This window comes from Myxocyprinus asiaticus, chromosome 28 (assembly GCF_019703515.2).
Source record: "Myxocyprinus asiaticus isolate MX2 ecotype Aquarium Trade chromosome 28, UBuf_Myxa_2, whole genome shotgun sequence".
In the NCBI taxonomy this organism is placed as follows: Eukaryota; Metazoa; Chordata; class Actinopteri; order Cypriniformes; family Catostomidae; genus Myxocyprinus; species Myxocyprinus asiaticus.
The window spans coordinates 42419413-42438151 of NC_059371.1; the positions used below are offsets into that span (position 1 = coordinate 42419413).

An 18739-nucleotide genomic window follows, 5' to 3' on the forward strand; every position below is an offset into this window, starting at 1 on the left:
TTCCCTCTCTTGAGCGCGCGTCACAGAGATGTACGGAAGCGAACATTTGTTGTTAAAAAGTATTGTTTTGTTTTTAAAAAAATAACCAATCGTTTGGGTTCAGATGAACTTTGTTTGTTGACTAGAGTCGTGTGAATTATTTTGATGTACCCTAAATATGCATTTTGGACCGTCAAAAAAAATTACATTCACTTGCATTGTTTAAAGGAGGCAGCCTGAAATGAAATCCTAAAAATTTTAAATTCTGTTTTGATGAAGAAAGAAACTCAGATACATCTTGGATGGCCTGACGGCGAGTAAATTATCAGCAAATTTCATTTTTGGGTGAACCATTCCTTTAAGGCCCAATGAGGTACCATGTAGCATGTTAGCACATTAGCGTCATTAATTCAGAATTTAAACAAGACAAATTAAACAGTTTCTACTGTACAGTATACAAATAGTATACGGTTGCGTGGCTGTTTAGAACTTCTTTTCACCCCTGAATGAGTAAAGAATATCAAGGCCTTAACATTTCTTAGTTTATTTCGAGCGAGTCAATGAATGTAGTCAGACTACTTCAGTCACCACAACTCCCGATTCATCATTCTTTTTGATTCACTAAAAAGAGCCGGTTCATAAGAATAATTTGTTCGGTAATCAGACAACACTAGTCACGCTATATGTTTTTGATTAACTCATAAGTATGGGCTCAAAAGAGTACCTGGTAATGCATAAGATTTTGAAGCAGTGTTGCTGAAGTGTAGCATAGGAAATACTGTCAGAGTACTTAATACAGTGTTCTGTCCACATCAGTGGAACCGAACGTCATGAAAATAATTTAGTTCCAGTATTTTTATTTGATTTTTTTTAGAGGAAGCATTTATGAATAAGACATAACTTCAAATCAATCTTGCAGCTAGATTTACAGCTTACTGAGGTTATTATCGATGAGCAGCAGGAAACTAGCTGGCTATTACTCTAAAATGATTCAAGCTGTAACAGCAGAGCCATTCGTTCTCTTGAAACACCAGCGATCTTGACTGTGGGCATACAGAGCCTTCTAGAGCACAAAACTTGAACATGTTACATTACTTTCTAAGTTGACACAGAAACCGATGGATAGGGAAAGCTGCGAAATTGTCTGGATAAATTGGTGCTTGGTGGATGTTAATTTCAGACCCTGTGTGGAATTGGTTGAATTACACAAAAAAAAATAAAACAAGTAAAATTGAATTGAAATTATTTTATCATGTGAAAACAAAGAGTGGGCAGTGACACGAGACATAAACCCAGCACAGCTAAGCTTGCTCGGGTCAACAGACAATTATAAAGTTTAACACTTCTTTTGCAAACATACTTGTCTGCAGACTGCCCCAACTGACCAATCCAGTCAAGTCAAATTTATTTGTATAGTGCTTTTCACAACATGCGTTGTTTCAAAGCAGCTGTACATGAAATTATGCTATAACAGAAAATGTATGAATATAGTGCCAATATTAGTTATGTTTAGAACTATTAGTGGTTAAAATTAGTAAACTAAGTAGGTGTTGTGGGTCAGTGGTTAAACAAAATGATTTTTTATGAACTATAAGTTTTAGTGTTAAAGTCTTTGAAGTCATCCCAAATTAACTAAGGAAATACACGTAGATGCATTGTCCTTTGATTTTTGGCCGATTAAGGATTTTGTTAGTGGTTAATTCCTTTTCTATGTAGTTCTTCATTTCCAAGATTGTTGTCCCTCCTTTCACCAAGCTGATATAGGTATAATTCAGTGAGGAAAATCGCAGTCCAGTTGGAAAGCTTATGGCAGGTAATTTTGGTGAACTCCATTTTAAATCCATGCTTCAGACAGTGAAAGAAATAGAATAAAATTAGCGTAGACGCCATTCACTTTAAAGCAGGATTAAAGAATAAGATAAGTGTTTCCGGTTGTGGCAGACCTAACTAAAGCAGCATAACTATGAATTGAGGGATATATTAGGGGTGTGCCTGGCTAAATAGATAAGTCATTAGTCTAGACTTAAACTGAGAGAGTGCATCTGAGTTCCAAACGCTGCTGGGAAGACTATTCCATAGTTTAGGAGCCGAATATGGAAATGATCTCCCAAATTTTGTGGATTTTGGTATTCTCTGTAAATAGGCTAGAGTTTTGCGATCGTAGTGAGTGTGATGGATTATAGCATGATAGAAGGTCACTTAAGTACTTTGGAGCTAGACCATTCAAAGCTTTGTAAGTAATTAACAGAATTTTTAAATTAAAACGAAACTTAACAGGTAGCCAATGTAATGACGATAAAATGGGGCTGATATAATCATATTCCTTGGTTCTATTTAGCACTCTACCTGCTGCATTTTGAACCAACTTAAGTTTATTTATTAAATCACTATTAAATTTGTAACTCTGATAAGTGCAGTCTCTGTACAATGATGGGGCCTAAATCCTGACTGAAATTCTTCATATATACAACTTCTCTGTAAAAATTAACATAGTTGGGAGGACACTACATTTTCTAGTATTTTTGACATAACCGGGAGATTTGAAATCAGTCTATAATTAGCCAATTCTCCTGGATCAAGCTGTGGTTTCTTGATAAGCGGTTTGATAACTGCCAGTTTAAAGTTTCTTGGGACATGACCTGAGAATAATAAGTTAATAATATTAAGAGCTTCTGAGATTCCAGAAAACACCAGTATTGGGTCTAACATGTATGTTGTTGATTTTGATGTTTTGATCATTTTTGTTAGCTCTTCCTGACCTATAACAGCAAAGGATTGAAGTTGCTCTTAGGTAATAATTTTAGTCTTCTGGGGTGCTGTGGCAGACGGAATTCCAGTTTTGTTTCTGATGATTCGATTTAGTTGCGATGGAATATCTGGTTCAAACAAAATTTTATTCTTAACCAATTTAGCCACAGTACTGAATAAACACCTAGGATTGTTGTGGTTATTTTCTATGAGTTTTTTTCAAATATGCAGACCTGGCAGTTTCTGTAGTTAAAGACACTATCTTTCCTTACACAGAGAAATACCTCTACTTTTGTATTCTTCCACTTACACTTGTTTTTCCAAGCTGCTCCCTTGAGAGCATGAGTGTGATCAATGTACCATGGTGCGGGATGTTTCTCTATAACTTTCTTTAATCTATATTTCATGTTAGCTATTGCATGTTGATGTACAGAACCTTACTGTAAAGTGTTACCTACAATTTTAACACTATTTACTTCATACCGCTGGTCGGCTCGTCGCTGCTGGTTGAGGCACACAACAATGTAAAGTGAATGCTATCTACCTTCACCGATAAACCACTCTCATTTCTTTCTTTACTTGTAAACATGCTCATGCAGGTCTCAACCAAGTCTCCTTTGGAAGTCTCTTCTCAAAACAACAATAAAGCCCCGCTTACACCACGCTCACACCGCGTGTTCTCACTCAGTTTCAATGAGCGCTCATACAACCGGACGTAAACATGCACGGTCGTGTAGTGAAAGCTCACAGGCGGCATCTTGTGCAACTAGCCAATTAGACAAGACTATCCAGTATGGATTCTTTCATGTTTTTTTAGGTTGTCTGACCGAGTGAAACTCTTTCCACAGTGTGAGCACTTGTAAGGTTTTTCTCCAGTATGAATACTTTGGTGCTTTTTCAAGATGCCGGCTGTAATAAAGATCTTCCCACATTCAAAGCACATATGAGCCGCCACACCGGTATGAATTTTCTGGTGTTCTTTAAAATAGGACACGTGTGCAAAACTCTTTCCACAAAAAGAACACTTGTAAGGCTTCTCTTTTGTGTGAGTTTTCAGATGTTGTTTTAGGCCTGAAATTACCACAAATGTTTTACCACACTGATCACATTCAAATGTTTTTTCTCCAGAGTGACGGTGGAGATGATTCTTGAGATGGTGTGCATATGCAAAACTTTTCCCACACTGATGGCACGTGTAAGGTCTCTCTCCAGTGTGAACTCTTGTGTGTACATGAAGACATTCTTTACGTGCAAAACTCTTTCCACACTGTTGACATGTGTAAGGCTTCTCTCCAGTATGAACTCTCATGTGTTTATTAAGCTGGCTTTTAAATGTGAAACTCTTTCCACACTGATGGCACATGTTAGGTCTCTCTCCAGCGTGAACACTTTTGTGTACATGAATACATTCTTTACGTGCAAAACCCTTTCCACACTGTTGACATGTGTAAGGCTTCTCTCCAGTATGAACTCTCATGTGTTTATTAAGCTGGTTTTTAAATGTGAAACTCTTTCCACACTGGGAGCAGGTGAAAGTATTTTTGGCTGCTCTTCTTTGAGTCTTTTTTGGTGAGAAATTATTTTCAGTCTTTGAGCCACTCTTTGAGTTTTCTCCAGTTATAAAATCATGATGTTTCTGATACTGATGTTTCTCCTCCACTTCATTCAGTTCTTGATGTTCCTCTTGCTCTTCCATCAGCTCTACACAATGAATAAATTAACAGAAATCATTTCAAAAGGGACAAACGTAAAATAAATAAAATTGAATACTAACTTAATGGCAGAATCACAACAAGCGTCCATTAATTCTGCATCAATTCTGGCTGATTACTGCATTTCATGATTATAGTCATTCATATTAAATGTGAGCTATAGTCACAGAAAGAAAGTTATACAAGTTGGGAATAACATGAGGGAGAGTACATGATGACAATTATAATTTTTTGGTGAACTATTCCTATGATGTCATGAACATAAAAGAACAAATTATGGCTTTATGCAGAAATCCTGATCCAGAGTCATTGTCCCTGAAGAGCTTTTAATATTTTGGAAACATTAAAGGTGTCATGCATTGAGAAATCAAATTGTCCTTGATCTTTTGAAATATAAGTGGTCATAGTACTATAAAACATACTGTAAGTTTCAGAACTTATTCGTTAGTCCAAAAAAAGGCTTTATTGAAACCCATATTCCTAAACGACTCGTTTTCTACTTCCTCATGTCTATTACATAATAGAGATGAATACATCAGCACAAGTCTGCCTCAGCATAAACAGATCAATACCTACTTGTTCATTACCTCTTTGGCCCGCCCACAGGTTCGCGGTTAGAGCGGTGATAAGAGTCGGCACGGCAGGGAGAAACACAGGGATAATTGGAGCAACAAGAGGTTTGAGATGCCTGCAAAGTTTACAAGTATACAAAATGTTGTGCAGTGCCAGGTTGTGGAAAACAGACTCTTTGCATTTGATTCCTAATGATCCTAATATGAGGAAAGAGTGGCTGACGTTTATTTTTAATAAAGTCCCGGATCAAGTCAGTAAGACAGTGTTTGTTTGTTTGCTTCATTTTACTGTGGATTCTTTTTCAAACAAAACACAGTTCGATGCAGGCTTTGCAGAGAGACTTAAAAGTTGATGCAGTGCCAACTACCTGACAGTAATGTCTCAACAGACACGTGCGAGTATCCATGTTAAATGTACTGCTTCGTATGTTAGATATTTACTGAGTATTTGAATGTTTTCACAAAAATTCCAAGCTTAATATTACAAAGGGCTGAAATGATTAGTTGACATTATCGACAACATCGACAATAAAAAATTGTCGAAAAAAATATGCGTTGTCGAATGGTCGTTTGATCTCATTTAACGTAACATGAAATCTCTGAAACGGTAAAGCAGCAGACGGAAGCAATCCGGCACATCCTGCCCCGGTGCGGCTCAAGATCCCGCACCCCGTCTGCTCGTCGCCAAGGGCGCAGGAAGCCGACGTCACCCATCTCACAGCCGGCGCCGAAGACCCCACGGAGGTCCTCGAAGCGCCCCTGAGACGGGCAACCCAGGGACGAGGGAACCCACTTACGTGGAGCTGGTAGAAAGACCACTCCATCCCCCGGTGGAGGGCCGGGTGGAAAATCTTTTGTTGCCTTTTTGTTTGATTTTGCCGCACGCCCAAGTGGCTGCGGTACCCAACAGTTCAGCAAAAGAGCAGCTTCCTTCCTCCCTTGGTCACATACCCGGTGTGTACGGTCGTCACGACTACAGTCCTCGGGTTTTTTCTTGCAGGTCTGGCGCTCCAGCGGTGCCCTTTCCGCCCCTGAGCGCCCAGCTGTGGCACACAGCCACCCCCGATGTGGCAGCCTCCACGGGTTACGAGGACAGGCCCCTTCCTTCCCCGTCTCAAGCTGTTCCAGGGGTGGTCACAAGGAGCCAGGTAAGTGCTTCGATGTCCCTAGACTCAGCACGGCCACGACGAGCTGTGGCACCTCGCGCTCCGCCCCGCCGCGAGGGCCCACCTGCCGGTACGTCCGATGACGTTGTCCCCCTTGGTCCCCCTTGGTCCCCCTTGGTCCCCCTTGGTCCCCCTCGCGCGGAATTTGGATGCATGGCTTGCGTTTTCCAATCCATCGCGGTGGCTGGTCCGGACCGTCCGACTCGGCTATGCGATTCAGTTCGCCAGGCGCCCGCCCGGGTTCAGTGGTATTCACTTCACCTTGGTTAAGGGCGAAAACGCTGTCACCCTGCGCGCAGAGATCGCTACCCTCCTACTGAAGGGCGCGATAGAACCTGTCCCTCCAGCCGAGATGAAGAAAGGGTTTTACAGTCCCTACTTCATCGTACCGAAAAAAGGCGGTGGGTTGCGGCCAATCTTGGACCTGCGAGTACTGGACTGGGCTTTACACAGACTCCCGTTCAAGATGCTGACGCAAAGACGCATTCTAGCAAGCGTCCGGCATCAAGATTGGTTCACGGCGGTAGACCCGAAGGATGTGTACTTTCACGTTTTGATCCTTCCTCGACACAGACCCTTCCTGCGATTCGTGTTCGAAGGTCAGGCGTATCAGTACAAAGCCCTCCCTTTCGGCCTGTCCCTGTCTCCTCGCGTCTTTACTAAGATCGCAGAGGCTGCCCTTGCCCTGTTAAAGGAGGTGGGCATTCGCATTCTCAACTATCTCGATGACTGGCTAATCTTAGCTCACTCTCGAGACGTGTTATGCGCACACAGGGACCTGGTGCTCTCACACCTCAGCCGACTAGGGCTTCGGGTCAACTGGGAAAAGAGCAAGCTCCTCCCCGTTCAGAGCATCTCTTTTCTCGAATTGGAGCTGGACTCAGTCTCTTTGACGGCGCGCCTTACGAACGAGCGCACCCAGTCAGTGCTGGCCTGTTTGAAGGCGTTCAAACTGAAAACAGCGGTTCCACTGAAACTTTTTCAGAGGCTCCTGGGGCATATGGCATCCTCGGCGGTGGCCACCCCACTCGGGTTGATGCATATGAGGCCGCTTCAGCACTGGCTCCAGACTCGAGTCCCGAGACGGGCATGGCACCACGGGACACACCGCGTGGCCATTACACCGGTCTGTCACCGTCTTCAGCCCTTGGACCGACCTCTCATTTCTACGACCAGTGTTTTCCCTTAGAACTGGTATCCAGGCGCGTCGTGGTCACGACAGACGCTTCCAAGATGGGCTGGGGCGCTGTTTGCAACGGGCATGCAGCCACCGGCCTCTGGACAGGTCCACGGCTGCGTTGGCACATCAACTGCCTCGAGTTACTGGCAATTCTGCTTGCCCTGCGGAGCTTCCGGCCGTTGATCCAGGGCAAGCACGTGCTAGTTCGGATGGACAGCACAGCAGCGGTAGCATATGTCAACCGCCAAGGCGGTCTGCGCTCCCGCTGTATGTCACAACTCGCCCGCCATCTCCTCCTCCGGAGTCAGCAGCACCTCAAGTCGCTGCGAGCCACTCATATCCCGGGCAACCTCAACGCTACAGCGGACGCGCTGTCACGGCAGGTTTCCCGCAGGGGAGAGTGGAGACTCCACCCCCAGGTGGTCCAGCTGATTTGGAGTCGATTCGGTCAGGCACAGGTGGACCTGTTCGCCTACCAAGAATCATCCCACTGCCCACTCTGGTACACCCTCACCGAGGCTCCTCTCGGCATAGACGCGCTGCACACAGCTGGCCCCCTGGCATTCGCAAATAAGCGTTTCCCCCAGTGAGCCTACTTGCACAGACTCTGTGCAAGGTCAGGGAGGACGAGGAGCAGGTCGTCCTGGTAGCACCCTACTGGCCCACCCAGACATGGTTCTCGGACCTCACGCTCCTCGTGACAGCTCCCCCCTGGCAAATTCCCCTGAGGAAGGACCTTCTTTCTCAGGGACGGGGCACCCTCTGGCACCCGCGCCCAGACCTCTGGAATCTCCATGTCTGGTCCCTGGACGGGACGCGGAAGACCTAGGTGGCCTACCACCCGCGGTGGTAGACACGATCACTCAGGCTAGGGCCCCCTCTACGAGGCGCCTGTATGCCTTGAAGTGGCGTCTGTTCGCTAAGTGGTGTTCTTCTCGACACAAAGACCCCCAGAGATGCACAGTCGGATCAGTGCTTTCCTTCCTGCAGGAGAGGTTGGAAGGGAGGCTGTCCCCTTCCACCTTGAAGGTGTACGTTGCTGCCATAGCAGCACACCACGACGCAGTTGATGGTAAGTCCTTAGGGAAGCACGACCTGATCATCAGGTTCCTAAGAGGCGCTAGGAGGCTGAATCCCTCCAGACTGCCCCTCGTTCCCTCATGGGATCTTTCCGTAGTTCTTCAGGGCCTACAGAGAGCCCCCTTTGAGCCTTTGCAGTCAGTCGAGCTTAAGGCACTCTCCCTGAAGACTGCCCTCCTGACTGCGCTCACTTCCATCAAGAGGGTAGGTGACCTGCAAGCGTTCTCTGTCAGCGAAACGTGCCTGGAGTTCAGTCCGGGCTATTCTCACGTGATCCTGAGACCCCGACCGGGCTATGTGCCCAAGGTTCCCACCACCCCTTTTAGGGACCAGGTGGTGAACCTGCAAGCGCTGCCCCAGGAGGAGGCAGACCCAGCCCTGTCATTGCTGTGTCCAGTGCGCGCTTTACGCATCTATTTGGATCACACGCAGAGCTTTAGAATCTCTGAGCAGCTCTTTGTCTGCTTTGGTGCACAACGGAAAGGAAGTGCTGTCTCCAAGCAGAGGATCGCCCACTGGCTCGTTGACGCCATAACCATGGCATTTCTCGCCCAAAACATGCCGCCCCCGGTAGGGCTACGAGCCCATTCTACCTGTGGTGTAGCGGCTTCTTGGGCCCTGGCCAGAGGTGCCTCTCTAACAGACATTTGCAGAGCAGCGGGCTGGGCAACACACAACACCTTTGCAAGGTTCTTCAACCTCCGGGTGGAACCGGTTTCGTCCCAGGTAATGGCACGCAACACAAGCAGATAAGCCCGGGATAGCTGGCCAGGTGTATCGCTTGCACATAGCGCCTTTCACCTCCATTTGAGCTGAAGACGTGCGCCGTTAATTCCCAGTAATGTTCAAAAAAAAATTTGTTCCCTGTTTGACTTCCTCCGAGCCCTGTGGCAGTCGAGTTTTCGGAGAGACTCACTGCTGGCCCAGTACACGCGCTAACTAAGAGCCCTGTTCTGGGGTAGGTGCTCCGCATGTGGTGGTTCCCTGTAAGGCTAAACCCCATGCGATCTATATCTTCTGCTAGTTCGTTTCCCTGCTGGCAAACTGCGTCTTCCATGGGCAGAGCCCCTCTGCCCCAGTCTCCATGTTTGTAGTAACTCCTCCCCCATTGGGCAGGATCTACCTTGAAGGCTCTCCACATGGTTGGAAAGACCATGTGACGTATTTTTCCACTTAAATATCCCCCCCTCTCTTGGGGCGAGGTGTGGTCTCCGCGGTGTCTTCCCCTTGGGAGGGACACCCCCCGACTAGACCTGGCGGCCCAGTCGGATAATCCCCCTTCTTTTTTAGGGAGTGGAAAAAAAGAAGGGGAAAAGAGGCCATGACTGGGTTAAGCCTGTCTTTGGGTAGTCAACTTGTCCCCAAAAAGGGCCGTTCGACACTCATAACTGTGTTGGGGATGTTACGTGTCGACCTGATGTGCTGGCTATGAGGCACACAGTAAGTCTGCCCACCACACACCGCCAGTTCACGTAACACCGTTCAGCCTTGTGGCGTTTTGTATAGGGACCCCTAGTATCACTACATCAACACCAACGTCGAGTGAGTGACAGATAGGGAACATCATGGTTACTGGTGTAACCTCCATTCCCTGATGGAGGGAACGAGACGTTGGTCCCTCCTGCCACAACGCTGAACTACCCGCTGAAATGGCCGGACCTTATATCGGCTCCTCAGCGTAAAACCTGAATGAGTGGTTGCATACCAGCTCCTTTTATACCCGTATGTCCGGGGGAGTGGCATGCAAATACCACTCGCCAATTTTCATTGGCCTTTTAATCAAAGACCAGAGGTGTCTCGGGCTCCCAAGAGTGACCCCTAATGTCACTACATCGACACCAATGTCTCGTTCCCTCCATCAGGGAACGGAGGTTACACCAGTAACCATAACGATTATAAATATCCTCACAATCCATTCAATATGTAAAAGCATTGATAAAAAGTAGTTTAATATCATAGAAAACGTACTATTTTACCCAAAATGCGTGTGTGCTATGTATATCTATGCTCATTAGAAGAATAGCTATTCTGAGATGCGGGTTGGCGCTGTTTTGGCGGCACGAGGGGGACCTACACAATATTAGGCAGGTGGTTTTAATGTTGTGGCTGATCAGTGTATGTATATATGGATTCATCAAGGAAGGGTGAAATGTGGCGGGAACAGCCAGACAAAACCTTGCACTGCAGCAGCATGTCAGACAAGAAGGATACAGAGCTCGGTTGAGCACAACAGCGCTACTGAATCCACTGTTGTGGAGGGTCACCAAGAAGACCAGTACCGCCACCAGGTTAAATCATGCCCGCGAAGTGAACAGCAGGAGGATACAACTGTTAACCCACAGACAAGAGGGGGAAGGCAAGACAATGAATAGGAGCCAAGGAGAAGGAAATTAATTAATTGGCCAAGATTTGACGATAATGAAGCCTGGAGCAGACTAGATCAAGACCTGTGCTCCTCCTTGGAGAATGCACCCAGCAAAAGGGTGGAAGCCAAGCTTAATATGTTTAGTGACATTGTTTATGAAGAATGTGTAGGTAGATTTGGGGAAGTGTCAATGAAGAAGGGTGGGCCCAGGGTGATGGGTAGGAGAGAAAAGGAAATACTTCAGCTGGTGAAAGAGTGGAGGCAGCTTCGCAAGGCATGGAGAAGAGCAGATGAGCAGGAGAAGGAGGGCTTGAAGGTATTGTGGGATAGAATAAGGGCTAGGAGGGTAGAGAGAATTAGACAGTGGAGGAGCATGAAAGGATGAAATTTGTCAAGGATCCTTTTAAAGTTGCAGGAAATATTCTCAAAGAGAAGAGTGGAAAGCTGGTGATGCTAAAGCAAGATCTAGAAGATCACATGAAAGAACAACAAGGGGATCCCCATAAAGACAGCCCACTGGGCTCACCTGGATATGTTCCACAGCCAGCGGAGCCAGTAGTGGGATTGATGTAGCTCCACCCAAGTTGAGTGAGATAAGGCAAGTGGTAGAAAAAGCCAGGGCAACTTCAGCCCCGGGCCCAAACGGGATACCTTATAGGTTGTATAAGTGGTGCCCAACAGTTCTTAAACTGTTATGGAAACTGAGAGTTGCCTGGAAGAAGCAGTGCATACCCCTGGAATGGCGAAGGACAGTGGCCATCTTCATACCCAAAGAACAGGAATCCACCAACATAAGTCAGTTTAGGAGTATTGCTCCACTGAATGTGAGGGAAAATTTTTCTTTTTGGTGGTAGCAAGGAAGATGTCTGATTACCTTCTGAAGAATGGATACATAGACACAAGCTGCCATAAGGCAGGTGTACTAGGTTTTCCTGGATGTATGGAGCATGCGTCAACAATATGGAAGCAGATCCAGTCTTCCAAGAGAGACAAGACCTCCATGTAGTCTGACTGGACCTGACAAATGCCTATGGATCGGTTCCACACCAGCTCGTTAGCTATGCACTGGAGGTTTTTTTTGTATGTACCACAGTGTATTAAGAGCTTGGTAGATAGTTACTATGAGGACCTGAAAATATGTCACGCAACACAGGAGTACATAACTGGATGGCAGCAACTAGAAAAAGGGATTGCGATGGGATGTTCTCTCCCATCCTGTTCAAAGCTGCATATGAGATCATCCTAATTGGTGCCAGACAGATGGCCAGAGGAATCCATGCACAATCTGTGGTGAGATTGCCAGCACTGCGCGCTTTATGGATGAAGTCACAAGTATTCTCCAGACTGCTGCATGTACAAACAGACTCTTAAAAAGAGATTTTGGCATGGGCCAGGATGAAGATCAAGCCTTCAAAGTCATGTAGCCTTTCTATTTGTAAGGGGATTAGAAACAAACAGATATAATTTGAGGTGGATGGTGAAAGAATCCCGGTGCTGTGGGTCAAGCGTTTTGAGTAGCCTTCCACAAGCTTCTCACAATAAGTTTCTGGAATTTTGGCCCATTCCTCCTGACAGAAATGGTGCGAGTCTGGTTTGTAGGCCTCCTTGCTCGCACATGCTTTTTCAGTTCTACCCACAAATTTTCTATCGGATTGAGGTCAGGGATTTGTGATGGCCACTCCAATACCTTGACTTTGTTGTCCTTAAGCCATTTTGCCACAACTTTGGAGGTATGCTTGGGGTCATTGTCCATTTGGAAGACCCATTCGCGAACACGCTTTAAATTCCTGGCTGATGTCTTGAGATGTTGCTTCAATATATCCACATAATTTTCCTTTCTCATGATGTCATCTATTTTGTGAAGTGCACCAGTCCCTCCTGCAGCAAAGCACCTCTACAACATGATGTTGCCACCCCCATGCTTCACGGTTGGGATGGTGTTCTTCAGTTTGCAAGCCTCACCCTTTTTCATCCAAACATAACGATGGCCAAACAATTCAATTTTTGTTTCATCAGACCAGAGGATATTTCTCTAAAGATAAATTTGTTTCATCAGACCAGAGGAAATTTCTCCAAAAAGATCTTCATCCCCATGTGCACTTGCAAACTGTAATCTGGCTTTTTATGGCGGTTTTGGAGCAGTGACTTCTTCCTTGCTGAGCAGCCTTTCAGGATATGTCGATATAGGACTTGTTTTACTGTGGATATAGATACAGTTGTGCTCAGAAGTTTGCATACCCTGGCAGAAATTGTGAAATTTTGGCACTGATTTTGAAAATATTACTGATCATGCAAAAATAAGGATAGTGATCATATGAAGCCATTTATTATCACATAGTTGTTTGGCTCCTTTTTAAATCATAATGATAACAGAAATCGCCCTAATGGCCCTGATCAAAAGTTTACATACCCTTGAATGTTTGGCATTGTTACAGACACACAATGTGACACACAGGTTTAAATGGCAATTAAAAGTTAATTTCCCACACCTGTGGTTTTTTAAATTGCAATTAGTGTCTGTGTATAAATAGTCAATGAGTTTGTTTGCTCTCACGTGGATGTACTGAGCAGGCTAGATACTGAGCCATGGGGAGCAGAAAAGAACTGTCAAAAGACCTGCGTAACAAGGCAATGGAACTTTATAAAGATGGAAAAGGATATAAAAAGATATCCAAAGCCTTGAAAATGCCAGTCAGTACTGTTCAATCACTTATTAAGAAGTGGAAAATTCGGGGATCTCCTGATACCAAGCCATGGTCAAGTAGACCAAGAAAGATTTCAGACACAACTGCCAGAAGAATTTTCGGGATACAAAGAAAAACCCACAGGTAACCTCAGGAGAAATACAGGCTGCTCTGGAAAAAGACGGCGTGGTTGTTTCAAGGAGCACAATATGACGATACTTGAACAAAAATGAACTGCATGGTCGAGTTGCCAGAAAGAAGCCTTTACTGCGCCAATGCCACAAAAAAAGCCCGGTTACAATATGCCCGACAATACCTTGACACGCCTCACAACTTCTGGCACACTGTAATTTGGAGTGACGAGACCAAAATAGAGCTTTATGGTCACAACCATAAGCGCTATGTTTGGAGAGGGGTCAACAAGGCCTATAGTGAAAAGAATACCATCCCCACTGTGAAGCATGGTGGTGGCCCACTGATGTTTTGGGGGTGTATAAGCTCTAAAGGCACAGGGAATCTTGTGAAAATTGATGGCAAGATGAATGCAGCATGTTATCAGAAAATACTGGCAGACAATTTGCATTCTTCTGCACGAAAGCTGCGCATGGGACACTCTTGGACTTTCTGGCACGACTACAACCCCAAGCACAAGGCCAAGTTGTCCCTCAAGTGGTTACAGCAGAAAAAGGTGAAGGTTCTGGAGTGGCCATCACAGTATCCTGACCTTAATATCATCAAGCCACTATGGGGAGATTTCAAATGTGCAGTTCATGCAAGACGACCAAAGACTTTGCATGACCTGGAGGCATTTTGCCAAGACGAACGGGCAGCTATACCACCTGCACGAATTTGGGGCCTCATAGACAACTATTACAAAAGACTGCACGCTGTCATTGATGCTAAAGGGGGCAATACACAGTATTAAGAACTAAGGGTATGCAGACTTTTGAACAGGGGTCATTTCATTTTTTTCTTTATTGCCATGTTTTGTTTTATGATTGTGCCATTCTGTTATAACCTACAGTTGAATATGAATCCCATAAGAAATAAAAGAAATGTGTTTTGCCTGCTCACTCATGTTTTCTTTAAAAATGGTACATATATTACCAATTCTCCAAGGGTATGCAAACTTTTGAGCACAACTGTATGTGTTATCAGGGAACGCCAAATAGAATATTAAAACTTAAAATATTAACAAATATCTAAAAATCCTTTAAAAAAAAAGATGCATTCACCTGAGAAGCAGCATATAAGATATTTAGACTTGCTTTCAGAAAACAGATCTTGAATATAAGTATATTTTGTCTTTACTGCACTCGCAGAAGTGAAAAAATACACTAATAAACAAAATACACATATATTTAAGATACATTTTCTTAAAGCAAGTCTAAATATCTTAAATGTTGCTTCTCAAGTAAATGTATCTTGTTTCAAGTATTTTTAGATATATTAAAATTGAAAACAAGATAAAAACACTTGATAACAATAGGATTTTTTTGCAGTGAACTGTTTACTGAATTAAACTTAATAAAAAAAAACTTTTCCTTGTAATTCAGTGAATGTCATTTAGAGATATTTTTAAAAGATGATTTTGTCCTCTTTATTGTTAGTAAGCATGTTTAATACAACCTTTTAACTCAGGCACAAGCTGAAAAGTTGGTTAGGAATTAATGAATAATCGTTGCAATAATCGCCCGAATAGTCGAATAATCATTCTAATATCGTCAGATTAGTCAATTATCAAAATGATCGTTAGTTGCAGCCCTACCCAGTTGCCTTGTAAAGTTTACATTCCCAAAAGTAATGAAGCGATCGATCTATTGTATGTCAGAGCATTAATAAAGAGTGTTTTTCCGTTTGTATCCAGAGGCAGTTTAGCTTGAGCTACCATCACATATCACAGTAAAATATCCCCACCTACTGTACAAGCCAAGTTACACATCAGTGATATCATCAGAGTCCAATTCAACGTTTTTCATACGCTGCTTGCACAAATGGGCAAATTCATGCTTTTCATCTGAAACTCACAACAATATTGACAACATGGATGATGTACAGAAACAAGAAAAATTTAGAATAGAAAGTTAAGCTTTTGTCCTTTGTTTTGTATTTTGTACACTTTGTAAGGTAAATATTTGCTTGTGCTAGGCAAAAGCCAGTTTATTTAAGACTATATACAGAATATATATATATATATATATATATATATATATATATATATATATATATATATATATATATATATATTAGGGCCCGACCGAGATATCGGTCAGCCGATATTAGCCTTTCCCCGATATATCGGTATCGGCGTATGTTTACCGATATGCACAGATATAAAAACTTTTTTCAGAACATATAATGCAGAAAACAATGCTTCAGAATTGGTGTTATAACGTAGTTCGTCCAGCAGAGCATGTGCGGACTCCATTGTTTACAGAGCTGACTGAGCTGACAGACGGTGCAGAATTAAGTGGTGTCTTCTCAGTAAGTTGCTAACTAGTTTGTGAAATACATACTGGAAAGTTAATAAACAATGACCCCATCATTTTCCCTTTTCAATATTACTAATATAACGTTAACCCTGACTCAGCAATGCTGATTCATCTTTTACTCTCCGTGACAACGAGCTTATAGCTAACTTGCTAACCACGTAGCTACTTTCATTGCTTGTCAGCTGAGTGGAAGCTAACGTGTAAACATGTATTCACCAAACTGTTTTATTCAGGATTCACAGTTTGGTACCCCCTTCAAACGAACAATTCCAGTCATTGCATTTATAAAATGTAATATTTAAAAGTCTGGTTTTCCACCGTTGAAAGTTTCCCGTGAACTTGTATAGCAGAATACGGTGTAACACAGCTGCCGCTGTTTTTCTCGTCTCGGCAGGTGTAAATGCTTGTTGTTTTACAACCTGTCAATAATTGACTGGCAGTATTAAAATAGTCAGCATTTGTGTCCGTACCGGTCACGTCTGTAACGCAATAAGCCCCGTTCACACCACCAGCGGCATCGCGCAACGAAACGACACGATCTCATTCATTTTCAATGGGAGCACAGCGACTTCCGATAGGAGCTGTCGCAATCGTTGGAGACAGAGATCGCCAACAAGACAAGATGAGAAAATGTCAACTTTACGCAAATGACAAGCAACATTCGCAAGCGACTACCAATGAGAGTGAAGATGGAGGAGTCACGTCATCCATCTCCAGGTAGTGAGTGAGATACTGGAGTCGAGATAGAAGTAAAAAGTTTCTGTGAGTGATTTCACTGTTATATATAATTTGTCTGTAACCACATACATGGATGTGGGCTAATAAAATGATGTGTGGAAAACCGTGTCGGCATTCTGAGTGAGTTTGATTCATATATTGATATAACTTTTGTCTTGTTTAATGATATGATGCATTGAGCGCTGCTGCAGGTTTTATAAAATGCTCTCCACTGCAGAATGGGCATTATTAGAGGCAAAATAACTGATTTCTTGTCAAATTAGAATGACATCTTAGTTTTATCGGCATTATCATCTGTAATCAGCATTCCAAACGCTACTATGGCAAGTTGTGCAGTCCACCAATAACGTTAGAGCGGCGGCAGCAGAAGGAACGCCCACCAGCAACACAGATCGCAAAGTGGTGCGACACCAAGAGACAATGCCGCCTGCAGTGTGAATGGGGCATTATAATGGGTGTTTAAATTAAAGAGAGACCATTTGTTCATATCAACTTATTTGAATTAATATTGTTTAAAGGAAATAAACGTAACTTCTAAAATGTTACATATGTGACAAGTACTGAAATGAAGCAAACCCCACTAATGTTGCTTCTTCCATTGCTTAAAACATAATTTTTCCATGGTATAGTTGAAATTTCAGTAGAATTGACAAAAATAAAAATATGTACCTTTTTAAAAGACAACAGATCACTTCTAAAATGCCAATAAAAATAACAGGGAACTTTTGAGTTATTAAACCACCTTTGCTGTAACAGATTTTGATATAACAGTCGAGAGTCATAAAAAAATATAAAACAACATTAAAGAAAAATACCTGAAGGAATGAAATCCTCATCATCTTCATCACTCTGTTCTTTCTCTGTTGATGTCTCATCATCATCATCTTCATCACTCTGTTGTTCCTGTGTTGTATTTTCTTCTTTTATCTCCACCAGCTTCACTTCAATCTTCACTGGTGTCTGCAGCATCTGCTGTTCATCATCATCTTCATCACTCAGTTGTTCCTCTGCTGTGTTTTCTTCTTTTATCTTCTCCAGCTTCACTTCAATCTTCACTGGTGTCTTCAGCATCTGCTGTTCTCCAGCGTTACACACAGAAGTCAGAGACACTGTGGAGGTTTGATCACCCTGATTACTGTCACACACACTCTCCTGAGCATCAGTAGAACAGAGTAAAGTGAGCTGTGAGTCCTGTGTGTCTCTGGATCTCTGTTCAGAGAGTTTGTCCAGCAGTCGCTGTGGTGTGGACTGATCTCTGCCGCTCCACACTGAATCCTGACATTCTGTGGAGGTCCCATCAGTCACACACACTGAAGATTGACAGGAAACCTTTTCCAGCTCCTGACAAACACAACACAATCACATCTGTACCGTTCATCATCACAGAGTCACAGTCATATCACATCATTTGAAACTTACAATCTCAACTTTAACTCGCTCAAAACAGGTAAAGAATGAAATGAATGTTTAACCTGTAACCTGTCATCTCTCTCCTTCAGCTTTGCGTTCAGTGACGTCACCTCTTTCTTCAGTGACGTCACCTCTTTGTTCAGTTGAGAGATTTCTGTGATGAAATCATCAATATCCAGCATGGACAGATCAGTTCCTACTGATTTACAGCAGATCACATCCACCTGCTCTCTCATGATGAACATCTGAACACAAAAACATCATCATTATAATGGACTGACATTCATCAAACTCTAAAACATTATTATAATTACACACACAAGAACAGATCTGTTAAACAAAATAGCTTTGTGTCTTGGTATATATAATTGTGTTTTTTGTGTTTGGTTTCATTTTCCTGACAGAATATTCTCGGATATTAACCCATAACGAGCTTTATTCGACATATAATCACCTTCATTGAACTCATTTAAAATCTACATCTTGATTTAACGAGCTCAAATATTAGAAATTAATCATGATATTCAGATATTTCTGCTTATTTCTCCTGAAACTGAATATTTTAAAGCGTCCGTCACAAAACCGCCACATAAGACGATAGTAAGATTCGTTT

At 43.3% G+C, this 18739-nt stretch overlaps 1 protein-coding gene across 1 annotated transcript; it reads right to left on the reverse strand.

The window, feature by feature from the left end:
* Positions 1-1210: 1210 nt before the first annotated feature.
* Positions 1211-18739, reverse strand: LOC127418593 (oocyte zinc finger protein XlCOF22-like). The gene is made up of 4 exons (XM_051659228.1): positions 18581-18739; positions 18189-18371; positions 17532-18057; positions 1211-4428 (listed from the first exon to the last, which is right to left on the reverse strand). Exons 1-4 carry the CDS (start codon positions 18593-18595, stop codon positions 3512-3514), a joined length of 1641 nt encoding a protein of 546 aa, XP_051515188.1. The 5' UTR covers positions 18596-18739; the 3' UTR covers positions 1211-3511.

Excerpts from the sequence above, each read along its gene's own strand:
- LOC127418593 (XM_051659228.1), bottom strand. Across the intron at positions 18,058-18,188 it reads AGAGAGATGACAGGTTACAG|GAGCTGGAAAAGGTTTCCTG; the intron begins GTTAAACATTCA and ends TGTGTTTGTCAG. Across the intron at positions 4,429-17,531 it reads TGAGGATTTCATTCCTTCAG|AGCTGATGGAAGAGCAAGAG; the intron begins GTATTTTTCTTT and ends TTCATTGTGTAG.